Source organism: Chelon labrosus (assembly GCF_963514085.1).
Source record: "Chelon labrosus genome assembly, chromosome: 12".
NCBI lineage: Eukaryota > Metazoa > Chordata > Actinopteri > Mugiliformes > Mugilidae > Chelon > Chelon labrosus.
In genome coordinates this window covers 11,774,881-11,796,744 of record NC_140345.1, presented here as the reverse complement: position 1 = coordinate 11,796,744, position 21,864 = coordinate 11,774,881, and the positions used below count along the sequence as shown (strand labels likewise).

At 41.1% G+C, this 21,864-nt stretch overlaps 3 protein-coding genes across 3 annotated transcripts; all 3 read right to left on the bottom strand.

Annotated features, from left to right (window-relative positions):
• Positions 1–2,316: 2,316 nt before the first annotated feature.
• Positions 2,317–3,738, bottom strand: LOC311497423 (serum amyloid P-component-like). Its single transcript, XM_084557728.1, has 5 exons — positions 3,724–3,738; positions 3,490–3,550; positions 3,274–3,376; positions 2,870–3,161; positions 2,317–2,776 (listed from the first exon to the last, which is right to left on the bottom strand). Exons 2-5 carry the CDS (start codon positions 3,548–3,550, stop codon positions 2,558–2,560), a joined length of 675 nt encoding a protein of 224 aa, XP_084413854.1. The 5' UTR covers positions 3,724–3,738; the 3' UTR covers positions 2,317–2,557.
• A 9,775-nt stretch (positions 3,739–13,513) lies between these two features.
• Positions 13,514–15,425, bottom strand: LOC311497554 (C-reactive protein-like; the record flags this gene model as incomplete). The annotated part of the gene is made up of 5 exons (XM_084557868.1): positions 13,514–13,829; positions 14,129–14,426; positions 14,521–14,623; positions 15,161–15,212; positions 15,387–15,425. 5 exons carry the CDS (start codon positions 15,423–15,425, stop codon positions 13,626–13,628), a joined length of 696 nt encoding a protein of 231 aa, XP_084413994.1. The 3' UTR covers positions 13,514–13,625.
• Positions 15,426–18,263: 2,838 nt separating this feature from the next.
• LOC311496618 (serum amyloid P-component-like) lies at positions 18,264–20,613 on the bottom strand. Its single transcript, XM_084556512.1, has 5 exons — positions 20,568–20,613; positions 20,413–20,467; positions 19,341–19,443; positions 18,953–19,250; positions 18,264–18,871 (listed from the first exon to the last, which is right to left on the bottom strand). Exons 2-5 carry the CDS (start codon positions 20,465–20,467, stop codon positions 18,620–18,622), a joined length of 708 nt encoding a protein of 235 aa, XP_084412638.1. The 5' UTR covers positions 20,568–20,613; the 3' UTR covers positions 18,264–18,619.
• Between the last annotated feature and the right edge of the window lie 1,251 nt (positions 20,614–21,864).

Here is a 21,864-nt window from a genome sequence, read left to right as displayed (position 1 = left end):
AACAAGTTAATAAATACACTAGATACGTCTTGTGATGACTGAGTGAGTACTTCTGTCACAGTCATCTTCCAGCTTTTCCCTCATTTTGCCAACTCCTGTAAAGGGTGTACAGGTTTGATGCTATCCACCAAACGGAAATGGAGTGACATTAAGTGAAATCATAAAAAACTATTTAAGAAAGAGTAGTTGTACAGAACAACAGAATTTTACGCTGGACAGCAACTTGCATGAAGAGCCTCGGGCATCGATCAGAGAGAGAGAATTTGTCTTGTCACTGCAGAGTTATAAATAAAAGTCTTAAAATTGAAAAAGCGTCATCAGTGAATTCAAAAGCCATGATGATAATGATATAGTGAACACCATATTAATAAGGCTACTTATTATGACAGCAAGAATTCTTCCAGAGTAGGATAAAACAATCTGAAGTTAAACAATTTGCAAACATTTACAAGTACTGGAAGATTGCTGATGGACAGAAAGTCTAAGGACTCGAATGCGCCACCTTAAAATAAATTGGTTTGTATTGGTGATTCTTGCATATGACGGCCCAAGATGCGGGACCTTTCACTTATTGGAGACCTAGTGTTATTTGCAGGTCTTTCTAGCTACCCAGCTAGTTGTCTTTTCCTGTTTCACCTTTGTCATCTGCTGGTTTGTCAGACTGATTGACTGACATATGATGCAAACACAGAGTTCCCAAAATATTCACTTCAAGCTACTTGATTCCTTTCATTAAATTCACCAGATTGATAGAGGGCTCAAAGAGTCAGGTGGACCCACCTAGATAGAGCGGCGGCGGCGATGCTGACTTTTCCCATTGTTATCTTGCCTTTAAGTCTGTGTGCAGAAAAATAAAAACTCTTCCTTCCTGTCCCTTTAATACGGTGAATGTAAAATATAGTTTTCTTGTTTTAGATTTCTCTTCACGGAGTGGTATTGTTAATGAGAGCAGATGCGTATCATGTAGACTCTTAAAAATGTGTTATCAGTCATCACACACGTGTTGGAGCTCATTGTTAATATTTAACACATGTTAAATATCAACAGCGTAATAATAATAAAGGAAACACAATTTATAAAAAAACAAGTTAATGAATACACTAGACATGTCTTGTGATTACTGAGTGAGTACTTCAGTCACAGTCTAGAGATGGACAACAAGTGAACTGCTTTATACGCCAATCGGCACTGACAGGAGAAGTAAATAACACTGACCATCTTGTGACAATATAATGTTCTGCTGGGAAACTTTTGGACCTGGCATTCATGTGGATGTTACTTAGACATGTAGCACCCACCTAGACCAGACCAGGTACCCCCACCCCATAGCTATGACACTCCTTGATGACAGCAGCCATCCCCTGCAGGATGCAGCCTGACACAGACATATACACACACAATTGGTTTAGGAACAACTCAAAAAGGAAATATGAAAAACAGGACAAAGTGTTGACCTGGCCTCCAAATCCACTAGATCCCAAACTGATCAAGTATCTTTGGGATGATGCACAGAGGCTCCTTCCCTCAACCCATAGGACCCAAAGGCCCCCACTAACAACATCCTGTTCCCAGACACCACAGGACACCCTCAGCGCCACACACACACACACAATAAACAGAGATTCGGTGAAGCAGCAGAGATGGCGAGTCAGGAGCAATCCGATGAAAAGTTGCCATTTTCAAGGTGGAGATATAAGCACTACTTCAATAAATAAAAAAAATCATTGTGGTCAAAGGGAGGAACGTGCATGTAATGTGTACATTATGTCCAGGAGCGAAGACTTTCTCGACATCCGTTGTAAGCAACTCTAATTTAATGAAGCATCTCACGACGACACACGCATCTACAAAGCTAGTGGCCAAGAACACCGATACCTCCACCACAGATGATAGCTCGCCGTCTAAACCCTATCGAAATATAAATATTATATCTATAAATATAATGTAAATATAATTATAAAATATATATATAAATATCGAAAGTTATGTACAAACACCTGTCTGTTCTACTCATTTCAACTGACTTGTGAAAACTGCTAAAAAAAAATCCAAATTCTTTGACATATAGCAATTTTTATTTTATTTTTAACAGTAACGCAAATAGTTACTTTCTCTGGTAACGAGTTCCTTTTATTATAGAGTAATTCAGTTACTAACTCAGTTACTTTTTGGAACAAGTAGTGAGTAACTATAACTAATTACTTTTTTGAAGTAACGTTCCCAGCACTGGAAGGCGGTCATAATGTTATGCCTGATTGGTGTATAATAGCTATAAAAGACTGGACATGAGACCACAGTGTAAAATATGCTGTTTTTAATGTTTGTCAAGAAGAACAAGAAACAGAGCAGTTTATATTGCAGGCATGCAAGAATTACAGAGATTATATCAGAGTTTTTATTGACGGTGATTAGGATTACAATTTGTAAAATGATGTTTTCCTTGAAAAAAATCAAGCTACACAAAGACTATTCAAGATTTTAAAACTGACTTTCAAGCCCTTTTAAGGTGCTCAATGGAAAAGACTTTAAGTGCACAATGACTCTGTCTTGTGTGACTTCAGTGACAGGTCGTGTATTTGTCTTCTATCAACACTCTTCCTGTGATCTTAAAGTCTAGTGCCCTCCAGTTCAGCACATTCCCTGGAGTGAAGTAAAGATTCCCCTCGTAGCGCTCAATCTCACAGGGGGAAAGGATGTAGTTCCACATGTGGACATCGGACATCATGCCAACGAAAGACTGGCTAGCGTCAAAGCCCCCACCATACGAATCCTGCTCCTGTGGAAATTACACGGAGTAAAATCAAGGGAAAAATAATCAATGAAAACCTCTCAAGCTACAGAATATTCTGAAACACCTAAAAAATCATACCTGTCCTAAGATAACAATGGGATTACTGATGACTGATCCGCCGATGAATTTCTTAATTGATGGTTTTCCATCAACCCACAGCTGCACCAGTCCAGACGCAGCCTCCCATGTGGAACAGATAGAGTGCCACACATTCAGCTCATAGTCCTGCTTTCCAAATGCTGCAGCTTTGTCCCTGACATAGATATCAATGACATCACTTGTAGTTGTCTTGAATATCAGGAAGGCGTTGGCAACAGAGGGTGAGGCCAGAGAGAAAAGATTGTGGTTTCTGTGGAGGTCTGTAATGGACCTATAGAAATATATAATACATTAAAAAAAAAAAAATAAATAAAAACTCATACAGTACATGTTGCTTTTACAATAACATACTTTCTTCATGCATTTTGCACATTTAACATTACCTGAAACAGACAGTCGCAGCACTGAAACTCTTTGAAGATGTATTCAGCCTCACATGAGCTGTGTTGGTTTCTTGTGGAAAGGTAAACACTTTGCCAGATAGATCTGCAAGAATAAAAGCAAAAGTCATATATTGGTTCTCAAAATCTGATGTTGTAACTTAACTGCGAAATTTCCTCCTGTAATCTCTCTGTTAAATAAATAAGCGGTATGCACACCTTGAGGACTTGCAGCACATGCCGGCAGCATCACCATCATCAGGAGAAGCAAATGCGCCATCTAAGATAAACAGCCATCATCAAAATACTCAGTTTTGATACAATAAATCCAATGCTGCTGTGTTGCTATTAATGCTTGGCCCTGGTTTGATCCGATACACAGTAAAATATTGATAGAAAAAAGCACAGCCACACTGATTTCTTGTATTGGACATCAGGTAATCCTGATCTTACCTTTAAGTCTGTGTGCAGATCTTGTGGCAACAACGAACAGGGATCGTGAGTTTTATACTCTCACTGCTTCCTCATTCTTTAGTGTTGGAATGATAGTGGTTTCCAAAAAAACAAAAAAAACAAAAACTCTTCCTTCGTGTCCCTTTACCACGGTGAATGTAAAATGTAGTTTTCTTATTTTAGATCTCTCTTTGCGGAGCAGTACTGTTGATGAGAGCAGATGCGTATCGTGTAGACTCTAAAAAATGTGTTATCAGTCATATTACATCACACACATGTTGGAGATGATTGTTAATATTTGACACATGTTAAATATATATATAATAATTTATATATATAAACAAGTTAATAAATACACTAGATACGTCTTGTGAGTACTGAGTGAGTACTTCAGTCACAGTCATCTTCCAGCTTTGCCTTTATTTTGCCAACTCCTGTAAAGGGTGTACAGGTTTGATGCTATCCACCAACGGACAGACCTACAGCAAGAACAATGAACACAACACATTAAAATACAAGCTGCACTATCACAGCTGGCAATCAGTGCACATTGGTCTAAACATGAGAGAGGACAGCACGCATGGTTTCTTTATGCTGCTGAGGCATGAAGGAAACCTGCAAGTGACACTATGGTCCTTTATTCAAAAAACAAAAACAAAACATTTGTCTCATTTATCCAGTATAATTCGTAGTATACAGATAAATCTGCAGCACTAAAGACATTAACATAGAAAAAAACAAACATTTTTAAACAGTTTTGCAGACAGTGCATTTTAAATAATGAATTTAATTAAATCAAAATAGTCAATGCATGCATGGTACAGACAGCAGCCTGGTGTTTGATTTAAATTTTTATTTATTAATATAGTTTTTTTTTTTTTGCCTCTGTGATTACACATCACGATCAGCTGACAGCTGTTAGATATGTTCTGCTCTCTTGATCGGCTAAATGACTCGCCGAAGAACAACATCAAGGGCCCTTTCTGTACTGTCACAAGCGAACAATATAGCACGTCTGCAGAGGGCTGCAGTGATGTTTCGCGGAGAATGGCTTCAGATCAGCCGCAGGGATGAGCCCTGGAGAGAGATCAAACCGACACGAGTAGACAGAGCACACTAAACTCAGCAGGGAAAACCTCCCTGAGTTTCACTGAGCTCCCAGACAGGATGAGAAAGAAATAGAGCATCTCTCTTGACTCACACTAAAGTGTAGTCTGAAGAGCATTTAGCATTTTTTATTTTCACTATGAACATTTTTTATATAATGATGATGGATGGATGACGGAAATACCATTTGCAAATTACAATTTCAGCAGGTTTCCACAGAATAAAAAAGAAGAAATAGGATTTATTTCCACCACGGCAGAGAGAAGAGCAACAGGCTTGGATGGGTCTACGGCATTCAGATATTATTTTTGGATGGCTGCATGTCAGCAGGCCTCATCCAAGAACATTTCCGCATTATTATTAAGAACCTCAGTTTCCTTTTCCTCTAAGTGTTCCAAGTTAATTTTGTTAAAGTAAACCTGTTATGCAGGTTCTTGACAGCATGGATATCCACCCACAGTTTTTGCTGTGTCACAGACATTAAAAGGAAATGGAGTGACATTAAGTGAAATGATAAAAACCGACTTATGAAAGAGTTGTTGTACAGAACAACAGAATTTTACACTGGACAGCAACTTGCATAAAACAGTTTAAACAGTTTACAAACATTTCTAAGCACTGGAAGATTGCTGAAGGACAGAATTTCTAAGGACTTTGTATTAGTGGTTCTTGCATATGATGTATTGTCAGGTGGCGCGAGACGGGGGACCTTTCACTTAAAGGGGACCTAGTGTTGTTTGTAGGTCTTTCTAGCTACCCAGCTAGTTGTCTTTTCCTGTTTCACCTTTGTCATCTGATGGTTTGGAGAATTATTTCCAATGTATGAGATAATTACAGATTTTAATGTGTTGGTGTGAGTTTACACTGGGATGCACAGTAACATGAAGAAGCAAGGACTTGTTTTCTAAGAAATTACAAACTGCAATGTCTGCAACTCACTAGGGACAATCAGTGGAGAGGTGAAGAATCACAGGCAAAGAGCACCAGGAGAACAATGTAGCCTATGTACAACACAGAAATGAATCTAATTATTGAGCTGCAGAGATGGAAAGAAAGGAGGATGGAGCAGCTGTCGTTGTGACAAACTCTGGTGCTATGTGCCTTTTTCGCCCAAAGCAGAACATTTAGTCAGATACATCCTGTTATCTAGCATCTAACAATATTATCTGCACACACGATTTGCAATCTCTTTTACCCTTTTGCACTGTATTATTCTCCCATTACCAAAGAGCTTATGTTGATTTTAGCCTATTTCCTGGGTGCATTGGTCTGTGTGTGTCTGTGTGTGCCCGCATTGATGCATAAATGAGATAAAGTATTCCAGTATGGCCCAGGGAAAGAACTGAGACCTAACAAAACAAGCCAGCTTGCATTCATCATTACCACTCATGTTTAATTTTACGCACATAGACAACCTTGAGAGATTGAAATGAGATTATGTGTGTCAAGCCATGAAATCCTGTTTATGGACTGTATATGAGCATGAATAAACAGCTCAAATTGTGGGCAAGAACACAGATACACATTTGGTCAGCCGGTTCTGCCTTTAACTGCCTCTAACAGTTCACTAAAATGCTTGCAAGAATATCAACTTAATCTTCAGTTTTACTCTGGCAACTACAGTAATGGAAAAAAACAAACAGCATTGCATATGGTCTCAATCATACAAGATGTTTGATGGTTGCCTCACAGTAATTCCCTCTATCAGAATAATATTACAGAGTATCCTGTTTATTAGCAACAAAGCTTAAACATAATACAAGGTTGCCGTTTGGCAAAATTTATCCAGAAAGATTAAATAAAGGCAATTGGACTTGAAGAGTTTCTTGAAGACATTTGTCACTCATCAAAGCAGCTTCTTCAGTTCTAAAGGACTGGTGCAGAGTTTGGGTTTAAACAGGAACATCTGTGACTGTAACCCATTAGAAACCTGCTTGACTAATGTCTGTTAATGGCTAGATAATTACACAAGGAGTGTCTGTTAACGGCTAAATACTTACATGATTAGTGTCTGTTAACAGCTAGATATCTCCCTGTTGTTGTTGGTCCTCTAACGACCCATTATTAGTCAAAGACTCCAGTCCTATGGTGTGAATGGGGGTGAAACTTCTTGGGGACAAAAGTTAAAACTGTACAGGGCAAAATTATTCAAGATTCAAAGAGTTTATTGTCATCTGCACAGTGTAGAAACATGTTTCCCTGTACAATGGAATTCTTAACAATATATATAAAAACTATATGATGTGGTTATTTCAGCTGGTCAGGTTAAGCTTGTTAAGGGTAAAGCACCATCCACATTCAACACATCAAAGTCACTTGTGCTCTTTGAACCTAGTGGAAACAACCCTCAGTTTCAACAGCTGGATGTGGGTGACAGCCTAATAGAGATTCACCATGAAAAAGCCCCTTATATGGAAGTCCCCATCGGCAACCATACAAAACATGATGTAACTCTGTACAGTAGAACTGTGCTAGGGAGCACTGAGTCAGTAGTTAAAATAGTGCAGACTGATGAGGTAAACCCAGCTACACCAAGTGTTACTCAGGTAGCTGATGGTGAAGAGTCCCTTGAAACTCAGCAGGCCGGGAGTAGTGAGAGGGGTAGTGTTGTGGAAAAATGGGACCCACCAGTTGACATTAGCCACCTAAGTGAGGACCAGCAGGAGATTGTGAAGGAGATGGTACGAGAGGAGTCAGGGGCATTCACGCGAGACGACAATGATATGGGGTGCATAACAAGCTTGGAAATGTTCATTACACTCAGCGACAACACTCCCATTCAGAAATCATATGCCTCCATCCCAAAGCCCCTTTATAGGGAGGTAAAGGAGTATATTGAGGACCTATTGGCAAAAGGGTGGATTGTGAAATCTAAATCCCCTCACTCAACACCTGTCATGTGTGTGCGTAGGAAAGACAGAACACTCAGATTATGTATTGATTATGATATTGGTGGGTACAGTTGGTTTTCCATTCTAGATCAAGGGAAGGCCTACCACCAGGGGTTCATAGCCAAGGGGTCACGCCACCTGACCGCGTTCATTACCCCCTGGGGTCTTTACGTGTGGGTACGCATCCCCTTCAGGTTGACAAATGCACCCGCTGCATTTCAATGCAGCATGGAAGAGATGCTTTCCCCCCTGCGAGATGAGTGTTGCATCCCATACTTGTGGAAAGGCTAAGAAAGGTTCTGAGAGCCTTACAGAGTCATGAGATCAAACTCAGGTCCAAGAAATGAGACCTTTTCAGATGAGAGGTCAGATACGTAGGTCATTTGGTCTCGGCCAAGGATGTGCGCATTGATCCTAAGGAATTGGAGGCAGTGTATGCCTTGAAGAAGGAAAAATCTGCTACTGTTGGAGATGTGAGGAGGATTGTTGGTTTTTTGAGCTACTATCGCTCATTTCTCCAGACTGGCAAATCCCATCTATGAAGTCTCGCAGCCAAAGAGGAACCAAGAGCAGTCTCTGGCTAACCCCCCTTATCTCGCCTGTCCAGATTTGGAGCTGCCATTCATGCTCCACACTGATGCTTCCAGTAAAGAGCTGGGAGCCATCCTTTACCAGAGCCAGGGAGGTAAACTCTGTGTAATTGAAAACGGCTCGAGAACCCTCACACCAGATGAAAAGAACTATAGGCTCTATTCAGGAAAACTGGAGTTTCATTGTGGTTTCACTGCTGCTGTGTAAATTGAGTTTGCGGATTCTGTTGTCGGTGCGGATGGCGAGAGCGATGAGGGAGTCTAAATCAGGAGGCAGTTTTAAAGGTACTAAAGACCATTGGATAGGTGTAGCCAGCCCCTTGAGGAAGACATCGTAAAGAGCCGTGGAATTCCACCCGCTCTCCGCGGCCAAGGTGCGGAAGCGGATGGCGTAGTCACAAACTGAGTTGTGGCCCTGCCTCAGCCCGTTTAGCTCCCTAGCCTATTCTCAGTCGGTAGAAACCGGGTCGAATACTTGCTGTAGTGTGTCTGTGAATTCTGAAAGGGATCTGCATAGTGGCGAGTTACGAGGCCATTCAGCCCTGGCCCAAGCTCGAGCTCTACCTGATAGGTGGGAAATTATAAATGCGATTTTTGATCGGTCTGTGGGGAAGGCGTGAGGTGAATGTTCAAAATGAATTGAACAGTCTATCAAAAAAGGTTTACATAGTCCCAACTCTCCTGAGTAACACTCAGGAGAGGCTAATTTAATGCAAGCACCAACAAAAGGCACAGTCTGGGCAGGAACAGCAGCTGCTGCCAAAGGTTCAGGTGCTGTGGGTGGTTCAGGTGCTGTGGGTGGAACGGTCTTTTTGGCGAAATGGTCAAGCAGATCCTGTACTCTAGATGAGAGAAGACCCAATTGAGTAGCCATGGCTGTCTGAAATTCCTCCTGTCGAGAAATACAGGCTTCCTGTGCTCGAAGAGCCGTCATGGAATCTGCCTCTGCTGGGTCCATACTGGCTAGTGTGTACTGACACGCCTGGGCACAAATGAGGACTCAGTCGCAGAAGGCAGTTACAAAAACCCCCCCCCCCAAAAAAACAGCCTTTATTAATTTCCAAAAAAAAAAACTTTCGAACAAAAAATCACTCCCTAGGAGGCAAAAACTAGATAAGGAATCTTGAAAAAACAAACTTAGCTGTGGCTTGGTAATCTCAGGCTAGGATGTGCGTTGAGACGAGGCGAAACTTAACGAAAACAAATTCACCTTGGTGTGACACTTTGTTTCAGAGTGTACAGAAGAGCTGCCTAGGGAGACGGTCACTGACGCATGGTTAAGCAGCAGAGAACTCCTTGCTGACCCTGCTGAACTCCAAAAGGCCCAGAGGACAGACTATATTCCCAGATTCGGCTATCCCCCAATGCTCCACCATGATCAGGGGCGCAGATTTGAAAATTTGCTTTTTCGAACACTGCAACAAATGAGCGCTGTGGGACATTCATTCACAACCCCTCATCACCCCCTGGGTAACCCGGCCAAGCGGTTTAACTGCACTGTATTGCAAGTGCTGTGGACCCTGGGAGAGAAGGAAAAGGAGTACCTTCCCCAGATTGTTCATGCATACAATAGCTTACGCCATGAAGCTAATGGGTATTCGCCTTTCTTTTTGCTTTTTGGCTGACACCCACGTTTGCCCATAGACCTGTTGTTCAGGTTGACCACGGACCAGGAGCCTCAGACAGCAAGGAGCTATGTTGAGAAGTGGGCGGAGCATATGACAGAGGCATACCAGATAGCTTCAGAGAACAGCAAGAACTGACATGACAAAGGGGTGGTGCTATGACCTGGAGACCGGATGCTAGTATGAAATCTGAGTGAAAGAGGTGGTCCTGGTAAATTGAGGGCATTTTGGGAAAATGCTGTGTATGTTGTGACAGAAAAAGTCAGAGACGGTCCAGTCTACAAGGTGGTCTCAGAGATGGACAGGAACAAGTCACAAGTCTTGCATCGTAACTTATTACACCTCGTCAATGACTTACCTGTCGATCTGCCTGTAACAAAAGAGAAACTGAAAACATCATTAAGCTGGAAAAACAGTAAAAAACCTGCTGAACGAGGACAAGAACTACAGACAGGGCAGTAAAACAAGTTCTGATGATGATGATTCCACTTACTGGAAACAGAAAGAGTGACATACCTACCTGTGAACCAACCTGTGTTTCCCAGAGGAATTCAGTTCCTGCTCAAACAGGTCGGACAGTCGGTTCTGGAAAACAATCAGTGAGAGTAGAAAGAGAAACCGAACAAGAGCAGTGCGGTGAACAAAACATCAAACCTATCAGTGGTGCTGAAGAGGAGGAAAATGTGAGTGATGCAGAGTCCGGGGTCATTCAGGCACCTGGTACGGGGAGTGAAAGTGAAACCGTGCAGCCTGTCCCACAGGAGACTGGTGCTGGACCCGGCCTGGCCCCTCAATCAGATGAGCAGACTCTCAGAAGATCGACTAGAGATAGATGACCTGCAGCACTTTTCACTTACAACACTCTAGGTCAGCCTTCGCTCCAGGCACAACCATCAGTCAGTAGTGCAGAAGTTTATGAGGCACCACACATGACACTTTGGGGTATGCAGCCATACCCCCCGACACCATACACTGTTCCAATAGCACACTGTATTCCAGTACCGTACCTGTCACTGCCATATAATGCCATACCAGGATTTTATAACACGCCTATCTAGACTTCCTAATAGGTTGTTAAAGAGCAGTACTTTAAGTTCTTGACTGTGATGAGTGATATTTAGTAAATGAGTTAAAGGGAAAAAGAAGGAAAATGTCAGGAGCAATTGTATTTTTTGTTGGGGAGTGTGTGACATCTACAAATATGTATGGTCACAAATTTTTTGAGTGATTGTATTTAATGTGTTTTTTGTATGAAAAAAAAAAAGAGAGATTTAATGTGTTTTCTATGGATTGTAGCAGAAGGTACGTCTCTAACTCTACACCACAAGGAGGAGTATCCCCGCAAGTGATACGCATCAGGCTGACGTTCCTCAGACAGCTAACAGCCTGCTATGAGGAAGTTTCACTTTCTCGTAGAGAACAACAATAGATAATGGCGGTCTGACGATATTTTCTATCGTTTCTGTGTGGCTTTTATTTTCATTTAATTTTATGGGAGTGACTGTATTTAAATTACAATGGGTACCAAGTTAAGGATGAAGTGTAGCACGAGTTGGGTGAGAGTAGATGAATGTGTGTGTTGATATGTGAATACTCACACTAAAGTTACTCATCCAAGTTAAAAGAGTATGTTATGTGGTTTACATTATTGTTTACATAGACGTGTCCAGAGTTACCTGTTATCATCATCCGGGGTCTGTAGATTGACCTACTAACCTCTGACGTGGATGATGTCATCTCTACGTGCCGTGCGCACCCGCGACAGTCGGCTAGTTTTTTTGCAACATGGCTGAATATTTTTCCAGTTCTGAGGTTGTGGACGACAGCTTTGTTTATGATGGATGTCCTTACCGTTTTGAGCCAGAGTATACGGATGAGAAGCTCATTGAACGAAGGATGCGGAGGCAAAGAGAGGAACAGCTGGCCAAAGAACAACAAACCTCTGCACGTCCACGAATAGATAACAGGTAACTCCGGACACAACGGACACAGAATATTGGTGAAATGAACAAGTTTCGCGGCAGATAATGCATTATTTAGAGGCTGCGCTTCGGTGCCCCAGTCACTCCCACTATATGGATATACGCGACGCTCCGCTGGATCTAAATATCGTCTGAACGACTCCAAATGACACCAAAGTTATATGAGTGGTCCAGGTTGTAAAAAATGGTAATTCCCCTTTAAACAATACTTTATTAATTCACTGTATTAAATCAAATGAATGTGCCAAGTTAAGAATAAACATATGAGATGTGAAGTGCCTGGGAAGAAGAGCAGAGAGAGACTGATTAGACAGGTAGAACTTTTTGTAACCTGGGCACACTGGGCGCCACAGGTGCTCCAGATCACACAATCATCTACCTGCAGGAGAGAGAAACAGGGGTTACTCACAAAGATGACACCAGGGGTCATCACAGACGGCACAAATGACTCAACCAGCACATGACAGAAATATGGAATACAAACACATACAGCACAGTCCCAGAGAGAAGACACGACGGGACAGAGACATGAGCTTAAGAACAAATCACACTAAACGTTTAAGGCTTGTAAAAGAAACACAGTCTTTGGTAAGATCTGTATTTTCTGTAAATTCTGTATCACACAGTACCTTACACCCTGCATATACACATGATTTGGAATGTGTTTTTCTGTGTTAAAAGTGTAGACCTGTCACGTCACTTGTTTGAAATACTCCATAGGTGATAAGTAAGTTGAGTTGCCATTGACATTTAGATTACCCTTGTACATGTTATCTCTGTAAGGGGTGGCCTAGCAGAAGGGCTAGGGAGGAGTGAACAGTAAAGTAAATTTCCACTACAGATCACTTACAGCATCAATCCCATCTAACTTCAGTGTTTCATATTGGCACAGTTGTTTCAGTGAGAAATATTCGTAAGTAAAGTAGAGTTTAAAAAAATAATCATAATTTTTGCTTTTCAGTTACTGGGGTTCAAACCTACTTCCCGTACATTGCAGCACACTGATATTATAGTTGATGCCACTAACATTTGTGAAATGACCACAGCCTCTTCAGACTGCAACACGAAATTGGATCTGTTAAAAGTGCGTGCTTGCACCACGGAAACAATGCCAATGGAAAGTCAATTATAATACATACATTCCCTGCCCGTTACACATGAGCATGTACAAAATGTGTCCTAGCACATGTACAGTACACTTCTGGTTTTACTGGTGTTTGGTATCGTGTGATGTTTGGTGATGTGCAGTATTTCTGTGTGAGTGTTTTTCCCCTATGAGGGATTAATAAAAAGTGAACTTTCATCATTAGATTTGTATATATGGAAATAAAAGTTATTTTTTTGTGACAATATTCAAAGCTTTTTAGAGATGAAATACACGGGGTTAGAATCGTGGTGGTGGCTTTAGTAATCATAAGAGTGTCCCTCAAAAGATTGGTGTTCGAGTCCAGTGTGGGTCGATTATTTTATTTCATTTTGTTCAATTTCGTGTTATATCTTTGAAAAGACGGTTTTAGTTAAAGTAAACACTTTCAGTGACACTGTGCAGGCACAAAAGTTACTGTCTATTCAAATATATTACTTTCGAAGTCTTGCTCTGTGCCAAGAACAACTCAAGAATGCAAAAATGATTTTTTGTGACTGTTTCACAAGTTTAAACATCCAAGACATAGAAAGTCTTATTTCAGAAGTTTAGATGCACAGCTTCTATTTGTCTTCTATCAGCACTCGTCCTATAATCTGGAAGTCCAGAGCATTCCAGTCCAGCACATTCCCTGGACTCAAGTTTTGATCGTCCACGTAGTTCATGATCTCACAGGGGGAAAGGATGTAGTCCCACATGTGCACATCAGACATCATTCCAACAAAAGACTGCTTAGCATCAAACCTCCCACCATGGGAATCCTGATCCTGGAAAGTTGTAGACAATTGAGTCAGCGCCATCTTGATATGTGGACATGCAAGAAATTATACAGTCTACAGTAAATTTGGAATATTTTTAAGATTCATTCAGAGATGAAAGAGGAAACAAAACAGAGACAAGAGACAGAGACAGACATAAAGTGAGATTTAGATGTGCTGTTTGGTTATATGTCAGATAGCGGGAGACCTGCAGATGGAGCCAAGCTAGTTTCTTTGTCATAAGCTAAAAGGCTAGTACTGATCTCATCAAACATGATGTAGCGCTGTGTGTCGCTTGAATACTGTACCTGTCCTAAAACAATTATACTGGGTCCATTGATGTCGGTCCCAGAGCTGATGAATTTCCTACTCGAGGGCATTCCATCTAGCCACAGCTGTCCCAGTCCAGACGTAGAATCCCACGTGGAACAAATAGACTGCCACGTGTTCAGCTTGTAGTCTTGCCCTGAAAATCCTGAACCCTTGTGTCTGAACAGTAGTTCAAACAAATCACTCTGAGGCTTCTTGATGATCAGGATGTCGTTGGAAGCAGAGGGTGTCGCCAAAGAGAAGAATGCGTGTTCTCTTCTGAGGTCTGTAAAGGACCTGTATGCGTTACAAAGACATTTCTGTGCATGATGCGCTTAATCTTTAGCGATACAGCAGGCTGTCTTCATTCATTTTGCACGTTCAACTCTACCTGAAACAGACAGTTACAGCACCCAGATTTTGTGTCTGTGTAGTTAGCCTCACATGAGCTGTGTTGGTTTCTTGTGGGAAAGTAAACATTTTATTCGCCAGATCTAAAAATAAAAGACAAAATGTCATTCAGTTGCCCAAAACATAAGTCAAATAAACAACCCCGACATAAGCCATTCTAATAAATTTTGAATCGTTCTCCTATCCATATCTAGTGTCTGCCCCATCATGCTCCACACAGGAGAGTCACCAATTCTCACAGAAAAAGAACTAGATCTGGAAACTCCACACAGCTCACTGTGTTTAGTTGTTTGACATAGTTTCATCATCTCCAGCGTGTTCAGGACTTTACCCGCGCCTTCACACCATGGACTTTATTTACCCTGATTGTGAGATTATTTATTATTTGACCGATAGTTGCTCAATAGTTGCCAAACTTGTGTTTTTTTTTACAATAAATCTTTTGTTCTTTATTGAACAAAGCAGAGAATACAAGAATCTGAAAGAGCAGCCATTATGATAACAAGCGTCAAAGTAAAACAAATTTAAATCTCAGTATCCATACACTTGAATGCATGTTGATTGTATTACACTGTAGTATTCTTTCTGCATATACAAATGCAAAACATTTAGATTTTTACTTTGAGGAACGGCAGCGCACGATGTCAGCATCACCAGAAGCAACAGCAGCATCTAACACAAAGACAATCACACAACATACATATCAAATATAGTACGTGTAACACCATTAGGTAACAAGGTAATTTGCTGTCATTTAAGCAGTACAGTACAACACATTTGAAAATGTTCAAAAAGATGTTTGGATTTCCTAATTTCTTCCAGTTTGCAGTATTTGTCATGGCCTACCTTGAATGCTGTGTTGGGTTGTTGTTTGCAGCAGTGCATGAGGAGTTTCTTACTGTGTGACTCAGTAGCGTAGGCAGAAATCACAGTGTGGGTGGGCACAGAGAAAATCTGGCGGGTCTCGCCCTCTCCAAGACCAATAGGTTGTGAGATGTATATGTTTAACTAACATGGGCTATTACTTGCCTAATGCACCACAGTTTAATCATACAAACCTCATACATGCTCAAAAGTAATGTTAAAGGCACCTAGTGTAACACAAAACACAGTTCGCATACACACGGGGGGCAGATGCATTATTACAGGTTTGCCAATTTTCACGATTTTGTCATTCTGTCTCACGCCAAATAAGAATAGGTCTGAAATCCCCTCCTTGGTTTATAAAAAAATATATAGGTTGAACCTGCTGTCTGTGAGCACAGGACAAAGTCATTTGCCCGCAAACATTGCAGAGAATGCAAACTCACAGTCCACAGTTGCTATGTTTTGCAAGGACAAATAATGAACAGGGGTCAGATTCTGCAGAGGGGTTGTAATTTGGCAGAGCACCGGAGGCACGCACTCAGACCTCTCCGAAATCCAAGGAAGAGTAATTTAAGTGATGATGTAAAAACAAAAAATAAAAACGCGGGTTCTCTGCGGGGAAGTGTCTTCTTGTGAGCATCACATTTTCAAAAGGCTCCATACTGCTAGAGCTTCAAAGAGGAAATTGACATGATTCTGCTAACATGCACGAGAGACACGTCTTTGTTAAATCTAGTCTTAGAGACGCCTTCCTCAACAAACCAAAGTCCACGTGTGTGTGTCCATTTGTTATCGGAGAATTGGCGTGTCCTTGCGTTTGCCCCTTGGACTTGTTTACTTATCGGGACTTACCATTTGTTGCTAAGCATACAGCTGGAGAGGAAGGAAGAGTCCTAATAGGTGAATGACTGGTAAACATAAAGGATAAATTGTCCAAGTGATTATATTGATTTGACCCTCTTATTTTTTTCATGCAGGTAAGGCAATGTAATCGCTCTCATTATGAAGTGTGGATCCATGGGAGAGACAGGTGGTGTCAGTCAAAGAAGGACATAAGTCCGTGTGGGAGTGCGTTGGATTTATTATCAAAGCTCTTGGAAAAGTGATGAAACAGGGAGTAACCTAATCTAACCTTAAACCAATATTCTAAGTATAGTCCTATTCATGTGTGGGGGTGTAACTACAAAGCAATACCGCTCTATTGAAAGAATTGGCTGTATTGTCTATGAGAGTGTCTAAAAAAAAAAGCAGGTCAAAAGATTTTGTGGTATAAATGTAGTAAATGCTAAAACAAGGTTAAAGCTGAATTAAGTAGTTTTGGCCTGTGGGGGCTGACATCCAAAAGGATCTGATGGATCCACATGCCTGATAATATTGCACCACAACGCTGGTATGGCTAATATGTTAGAAAACAGCTACATATCCCCCGTTCAACCAACATGTGCTCATATATAAATGACAAACCAGGCTGTTTGCCAGTAACTCCCAAAACAATATATACAGGAGGATTGTTTGCAGAGATGTTCATGATATTCAGCCAGTTGTAACGATGATAAGTGCAAAAACCCCTGGGTGAAGCAAAGTGGTCTGGAACTAAGTTGAACTAATCTCTGCTTTGAGGTGAGGACCAACGTGACCGACTGATTGACTGACATATGATGCAAACACAGAGTTCCCAAAATATTCACTTCAAGGTACTTGATGATTCCTTTCATTAAATTCACCAGATTGATAGAGGGCTCAAAGAGTCAGGTGGATGCAGATGGAGCTGCACGATGCTGACTTTTCAAATAGAGAGAGGTGATGGCGAGAAGAGCTAGCTTCGTCCACACACGAGTAATAATTGTATGTTCTGCTTGTCTCCTTTGGAAACATGTGGGGTGGGAAATATCCAAGAGTGTTAATTAGGGAACCAGAGGCCAGAAGATCGACTAGCTACCAACTGTTAGAAATGGACGACAAGTGAATTGCTTTATACACCAATCAGCACTGACAGGAGAAATAAATAACACTGACCATCTTGTGACAATATAATGTTCTGCTGGGAAACTTTTGGACCTGGCATTCGTGTGGATGTCACTTAGACATGTAGCACCTACCTAGACCAGACCATTTACCCCCACCCCATAGCAATGACCCTCCTTGATGGCAGCAGCCATCCCCAGCAAGATGCAGCCTGACACAGGAACACACAAAAAAATGGTTTAGGAACAACTCAGAAAACATGAAGAACAGCGCAAGGTGTTGACCTGGCCTCCAAATTCACCAGATCCCAAACTGATCAAGTATCTGTGGGATGATCCACAGAGGCACCTCCCCTCAACCCATAGGACCCAAAGGCCCCCACTAACACCATTCTGTTGTCAGACGCCACAGGACACCCTTAGATTATGTCACTATTGTTTTAAGAAGTGCTTCATGTTCCAAGTCGGACCATTATTTTTTCAAATAGTTGAGTTATTTACTTTCATGTTATAATTACAGTAGGTTCATGTTTTAGGAAGTAAGCTACTTGTTAGGTTTGGAAAATGATCATGGTTTGGGTTAAAAGAGATCCTAAGCACACCTTGCAAGGAAACGTTTCTGCGCCATCATCTTAGCTACAATGGTGAAAAGTCCCAGAAGATTTAACATGCATTTAATTCACATGGCCAACCGACGCTGAATTGATACCTAAACACGAAACACGTCTTAAGTGTTAGAAAAGAGTCCAGGCAGTAAGACTGAATCATAAAAAAATGTGCTTTGGACAAAACCAAATCAGTGGGGTATAGTAAATGTGTTGGCAGAGATGTAGAGGGACAGTTTAGCTTTCACAATCAGGAAAGAATGTTACGGACCACAGTCACACAGTCAACAGTCTCTGTCAGTAAATCACATGCTGTAATCCTGGGATTTGCTTATTCTTGTCTTCTTTTATTTTGAAATTACATTATTACCAAAGGCATACATCACCAAGAATAACATCTTTAAAGATCTGCATTTATGGCAATGATTAAAGGGTATGATTGATTTTTTTTTTTTATCTTATTAATGAAAAATTCAGCAACAAGACATCAGCTAATTCATAATATTCTGTTTCATGACTCTGCAAACCTAGCTTGTATTATTCTGCATGCTGGCTCTCTAATGAAAAAGATGGTGAATGGTCAGAATTAACTCAATCTTATTAACTCAGTTGCTCCTTCTTCTTGTACATTTGCTCTTCTCCTTCACATTGGTTTTTGACACTGAGCTTTAAAAACCTTAGAACATGACATCATTTTATTTTCTACCAGAACTTTGTCTATAATCTGGAAATCCAACGCCTTCCAGTTCAACACATTCCCTGGAGTGAAGTTCCATTCATCCATGTAGTTCATGATCTCACAGGAGGAGAGGATGTAGTCCCACATGTGGACATCAGTCATCATTCCAACGAAGGACTGCTTAAGGTCAAAGCCCCCACCATGGGAATCCTGCTCCTGTAGGGAATGTGGTTAGAAACACAGTAAATTAAACCTCTATTGTGTAGAATTTGAAAGGTGATATCGATAAAACTGTACCTGTCCTAAAATAATTATGGTGGGCCCTCGGATGTTGGTGCCAGAGCTGATAAATTTCCTGACAGAAGGTTGTCCATCAAACCACAGCTGCACAATTCCAGACTCTGAGTCCCATGTGGTACAAACAGAGTGCCACATGTTTGGCTTGTAGTCTCGTCCTCTAAGTTCTATCTTGTTATTCCGGATGTGGGGCTCGATCTCCTTGTTCGTTTCATCCCAGAATATCAAGAAGTCATTGGCACTAGAGGGTGTGGCCAAAGAGAACAGGATGTGGTCTCTCTTGAGGTCTGTAAAGGATCTGTTGGCACAACAAACACATCATGAAGGGTATATCTCACAGTTCGAGATACTGTGGTGTCTTTAACGTATTTTACGCATCCACCGATACCTGTGACAGACTGTTACTGCGCCGAAATCTTGCCTCGATGTGTTCAGCCTCACGTGAGCTTTGTTGGTTTGCAATGGGAAGGTGAACATTTTACCTGACAGATCTGAAAGAGAAGGAGAAACATCCTTTCGTTTTAATGAGGTTTTTAGCATATTTTTATTAGTAATACACATAAATTGTGATAACTGCCTTCCCACATAAAGAATTTATTGTGCATCTTTGACAAAAGTCATCACAGGAAATCAGGAACTCCAAAAACCATGTGTAAGCACTTCTCCTCATGCGATCACCGGTCAAAGCTGCAGTATGAGGAAGGAAACACTTGCTATGATGCAAATTGTAATTCTTGCACAAAGAGAGAAATTCTTTTTGGTGCCTTTTGATTCACAGATGGTTAAATTGTTTCTTTGTTCAGTATCTTTTTATCTGTATTTATTACACGAGCATTGTGGCATTAATTCTTGGTTGCAAGTAGAATAAGCACCACGTGTGAATTATTCAATCACCAAATTCATATTGAGTTGTAATACGACCAAAATCACAGCCAAGCTTTAAATGAATTTTACTTTCCATTACATGAGCAGATCTGCACATTAGCTTTGTAACAAGAGACTCATGATATTATTGTATTGTATAAGTATATATGTAACACAAGTCTTTCACACAATCAATAGACATGGTTTAAATGATGCTTTAACCTAGAAGTCTACTGAGGTATACGTCACATGTTCTGCAGTATTGCTGTGTTCTTTCAGGGCCTGTGCCTGGGAACCAGACGGACAGCTGAAAGGAGTGAACAGTGTGACCTCCAGTAGATAAGGAGAATAAACCAGATCTACACTGTGTACTCTTTGCTCATTAGCCGCTCTCAATGCTTGATGCTTTGTCTGTGCCATGAGCCCATCTGCAGATGCCGGATTAAACGCACAGAAAAACCCATTTCCACTACAAGTGTTGATTCACAAAGACAACTCATTCCATTTAATTATCTTGAAGCAACCATTTTTATTTTTTTTTCCAATGCTGAATTGTTTTGTTCTGTTTAAGTGAAAAATGTTCATTAAAGGTTTACCTTGAAGACCTGCAGCAAACGCCGGCAGTGTCACCAGTACGAACAGCAACTTCATCTAATGCAAAGATAAAACAGCATCATGAAAAACACTATAAGCATTAAATATTGCTTATTTTGAAATCATACATATTCGAGATTTAAAGTCTTGATATTACCTCGATCTGTACCAGGAGTGCGTGTGGAGCTGTGAAAAGGACTGTGGCTTGGGTAGATTCTCTCCTTCCCCATTTTTGCCCGCGTTTCCTTCCTTCTTTTTCTCCGTTGTTGCTTCAGATATCTGCAATATAAACACTTTCCACTGCACATCGCTTTATCTTGGTGAAGGAACACAATTTACAGAGCAGTACTTCTCATGTCTAAATAGTCTTTGTTCTGAATTCCAAATGTTAACAGCGGGCTCTTAACACTCTCATGAGGCCCTCCAAACACCAACAAGTGACTTCTAAACAAAATGCAACATAAAATGAATATGACATGTTGTTTTTGTCACTTTTTAATATATATATATTTATTTACACTCCGCTTGTTTTGGTGTGAAACTGCTGGTGAAGAGAAAGTTCAGTGTGTAATATGTCTAACCATACATGCGTTGAAAATACACATCCTTGTAGCAAATATATTTTGTGTTGTTTCATGTTTCAAATAAAAAAGAAAAAAAATCAGTAATTAAGTTAAATGTTGACACAAATATTACACAAAAAAAATACTCTAACGTCTGCATACACGGCATTGAAAGGTCTGTCTCAGAAGTTTTACTGGCTGGTTCTTTGTTTATCCTCTTGGAGCAGTCTGTCTTTAATCTGGAAATCCCACACCGTCTGGTTCAACACATTCCTTGGATTGAACTTTAGACCATAAACATGGCTGTGGACTTCACAGCGGAGTTCCATGGGGACATCAGGGATCATGCCAATGAAAGACTGCACAGTCCTTCACCATGGAACAGCGATATTTTAGAATATCTAAATAAGGGTTGTCTGTAAATATGTACGTGGAACCCTTAATCACACTGGAACCCTTGTAAAGAGGGCCCAGCAGCGTATGCACTTTCTGTGCCGGATGAGGAGAGTACACCTACCCGCTCCCATTCTCACCACTTTCTACAGAGGTACTATAGACCAGCTGCATTTCTGTCTGGTCAGGGGCCTGTAGCGCCTCCGACTGGAAGTCCCTACAGAGGGTAGTGAGGACAGCAGAGAAAATCATCAGGACTTCACTTCCTCCCATCCAGAACATTGCAAAGAAACGCTGTCTGACGGGGGCTCAAAACATCACCTCAGACCCCTCCCACCCCCACCATGGACTGTTCTCGCTGCTGGCCTCTGGAAGGAGGTTCTGCAGCCTACAGAGCAGAACAGCCTTAACATGCCTTAAGACTGCTTAACGCATTATACGCATTATAATATTTCGACCCTCCTCACCCATACACACCTACACAGGATTGCCCTACTT

What these genes read in the sequence shown, in the direction of transcription:
- LOC311497423 (XM_084557728.1), bottom strand. Translation starts at nt 3,550, where the DNA reads ATGGCGCATTTGCTTCTCCTGATGATGGTGATGCTGCCGGCATGTGCT. An exon ending in ATGTGCTGCAAGTCCTCAAG is followed by an intron (nt 3,377 to 3,489) that starts GTGTGCATACCG and finishes TTATTCTTGCAG; the next exon opens with ATCTATCTGGCAAAGTGTTT. An exon ending in CCATTGTTATCTTAGGACAG is followed by an intron (nt 2,777 to 2,869) that starts GTATGATTTTTT and finishes TAATTTCCACAG; the next exon opens with GAGCAGGATTCGTATGGTGG.
- LOC311496618 (XM_084556512.1), bottom strand. Translation starts at nt 20,467, where the DNA reads ATGAAGTTGCTGTTCGTACTGGTGACACTGCCGGCGTTTGCTGCAGGT. An exon ending in GCAGTAACAGTCTGTCACAG is followed by an intron (nt 19,251 to 19,340) that starts GTATCGGTGGAT and finishes TTGTGCCAACAG; the next exon opens with ATCCTTTACAGACCTCAAGA. An exon ending in CCATAATTATTTTAGGACAG is followed by an intron (nt 18,872 to 18,952) that starts GTACAGTTTTAT and finishes CATTCCCTACAG; the next exon opens with GAGCAGGATTCCCATGGTGG.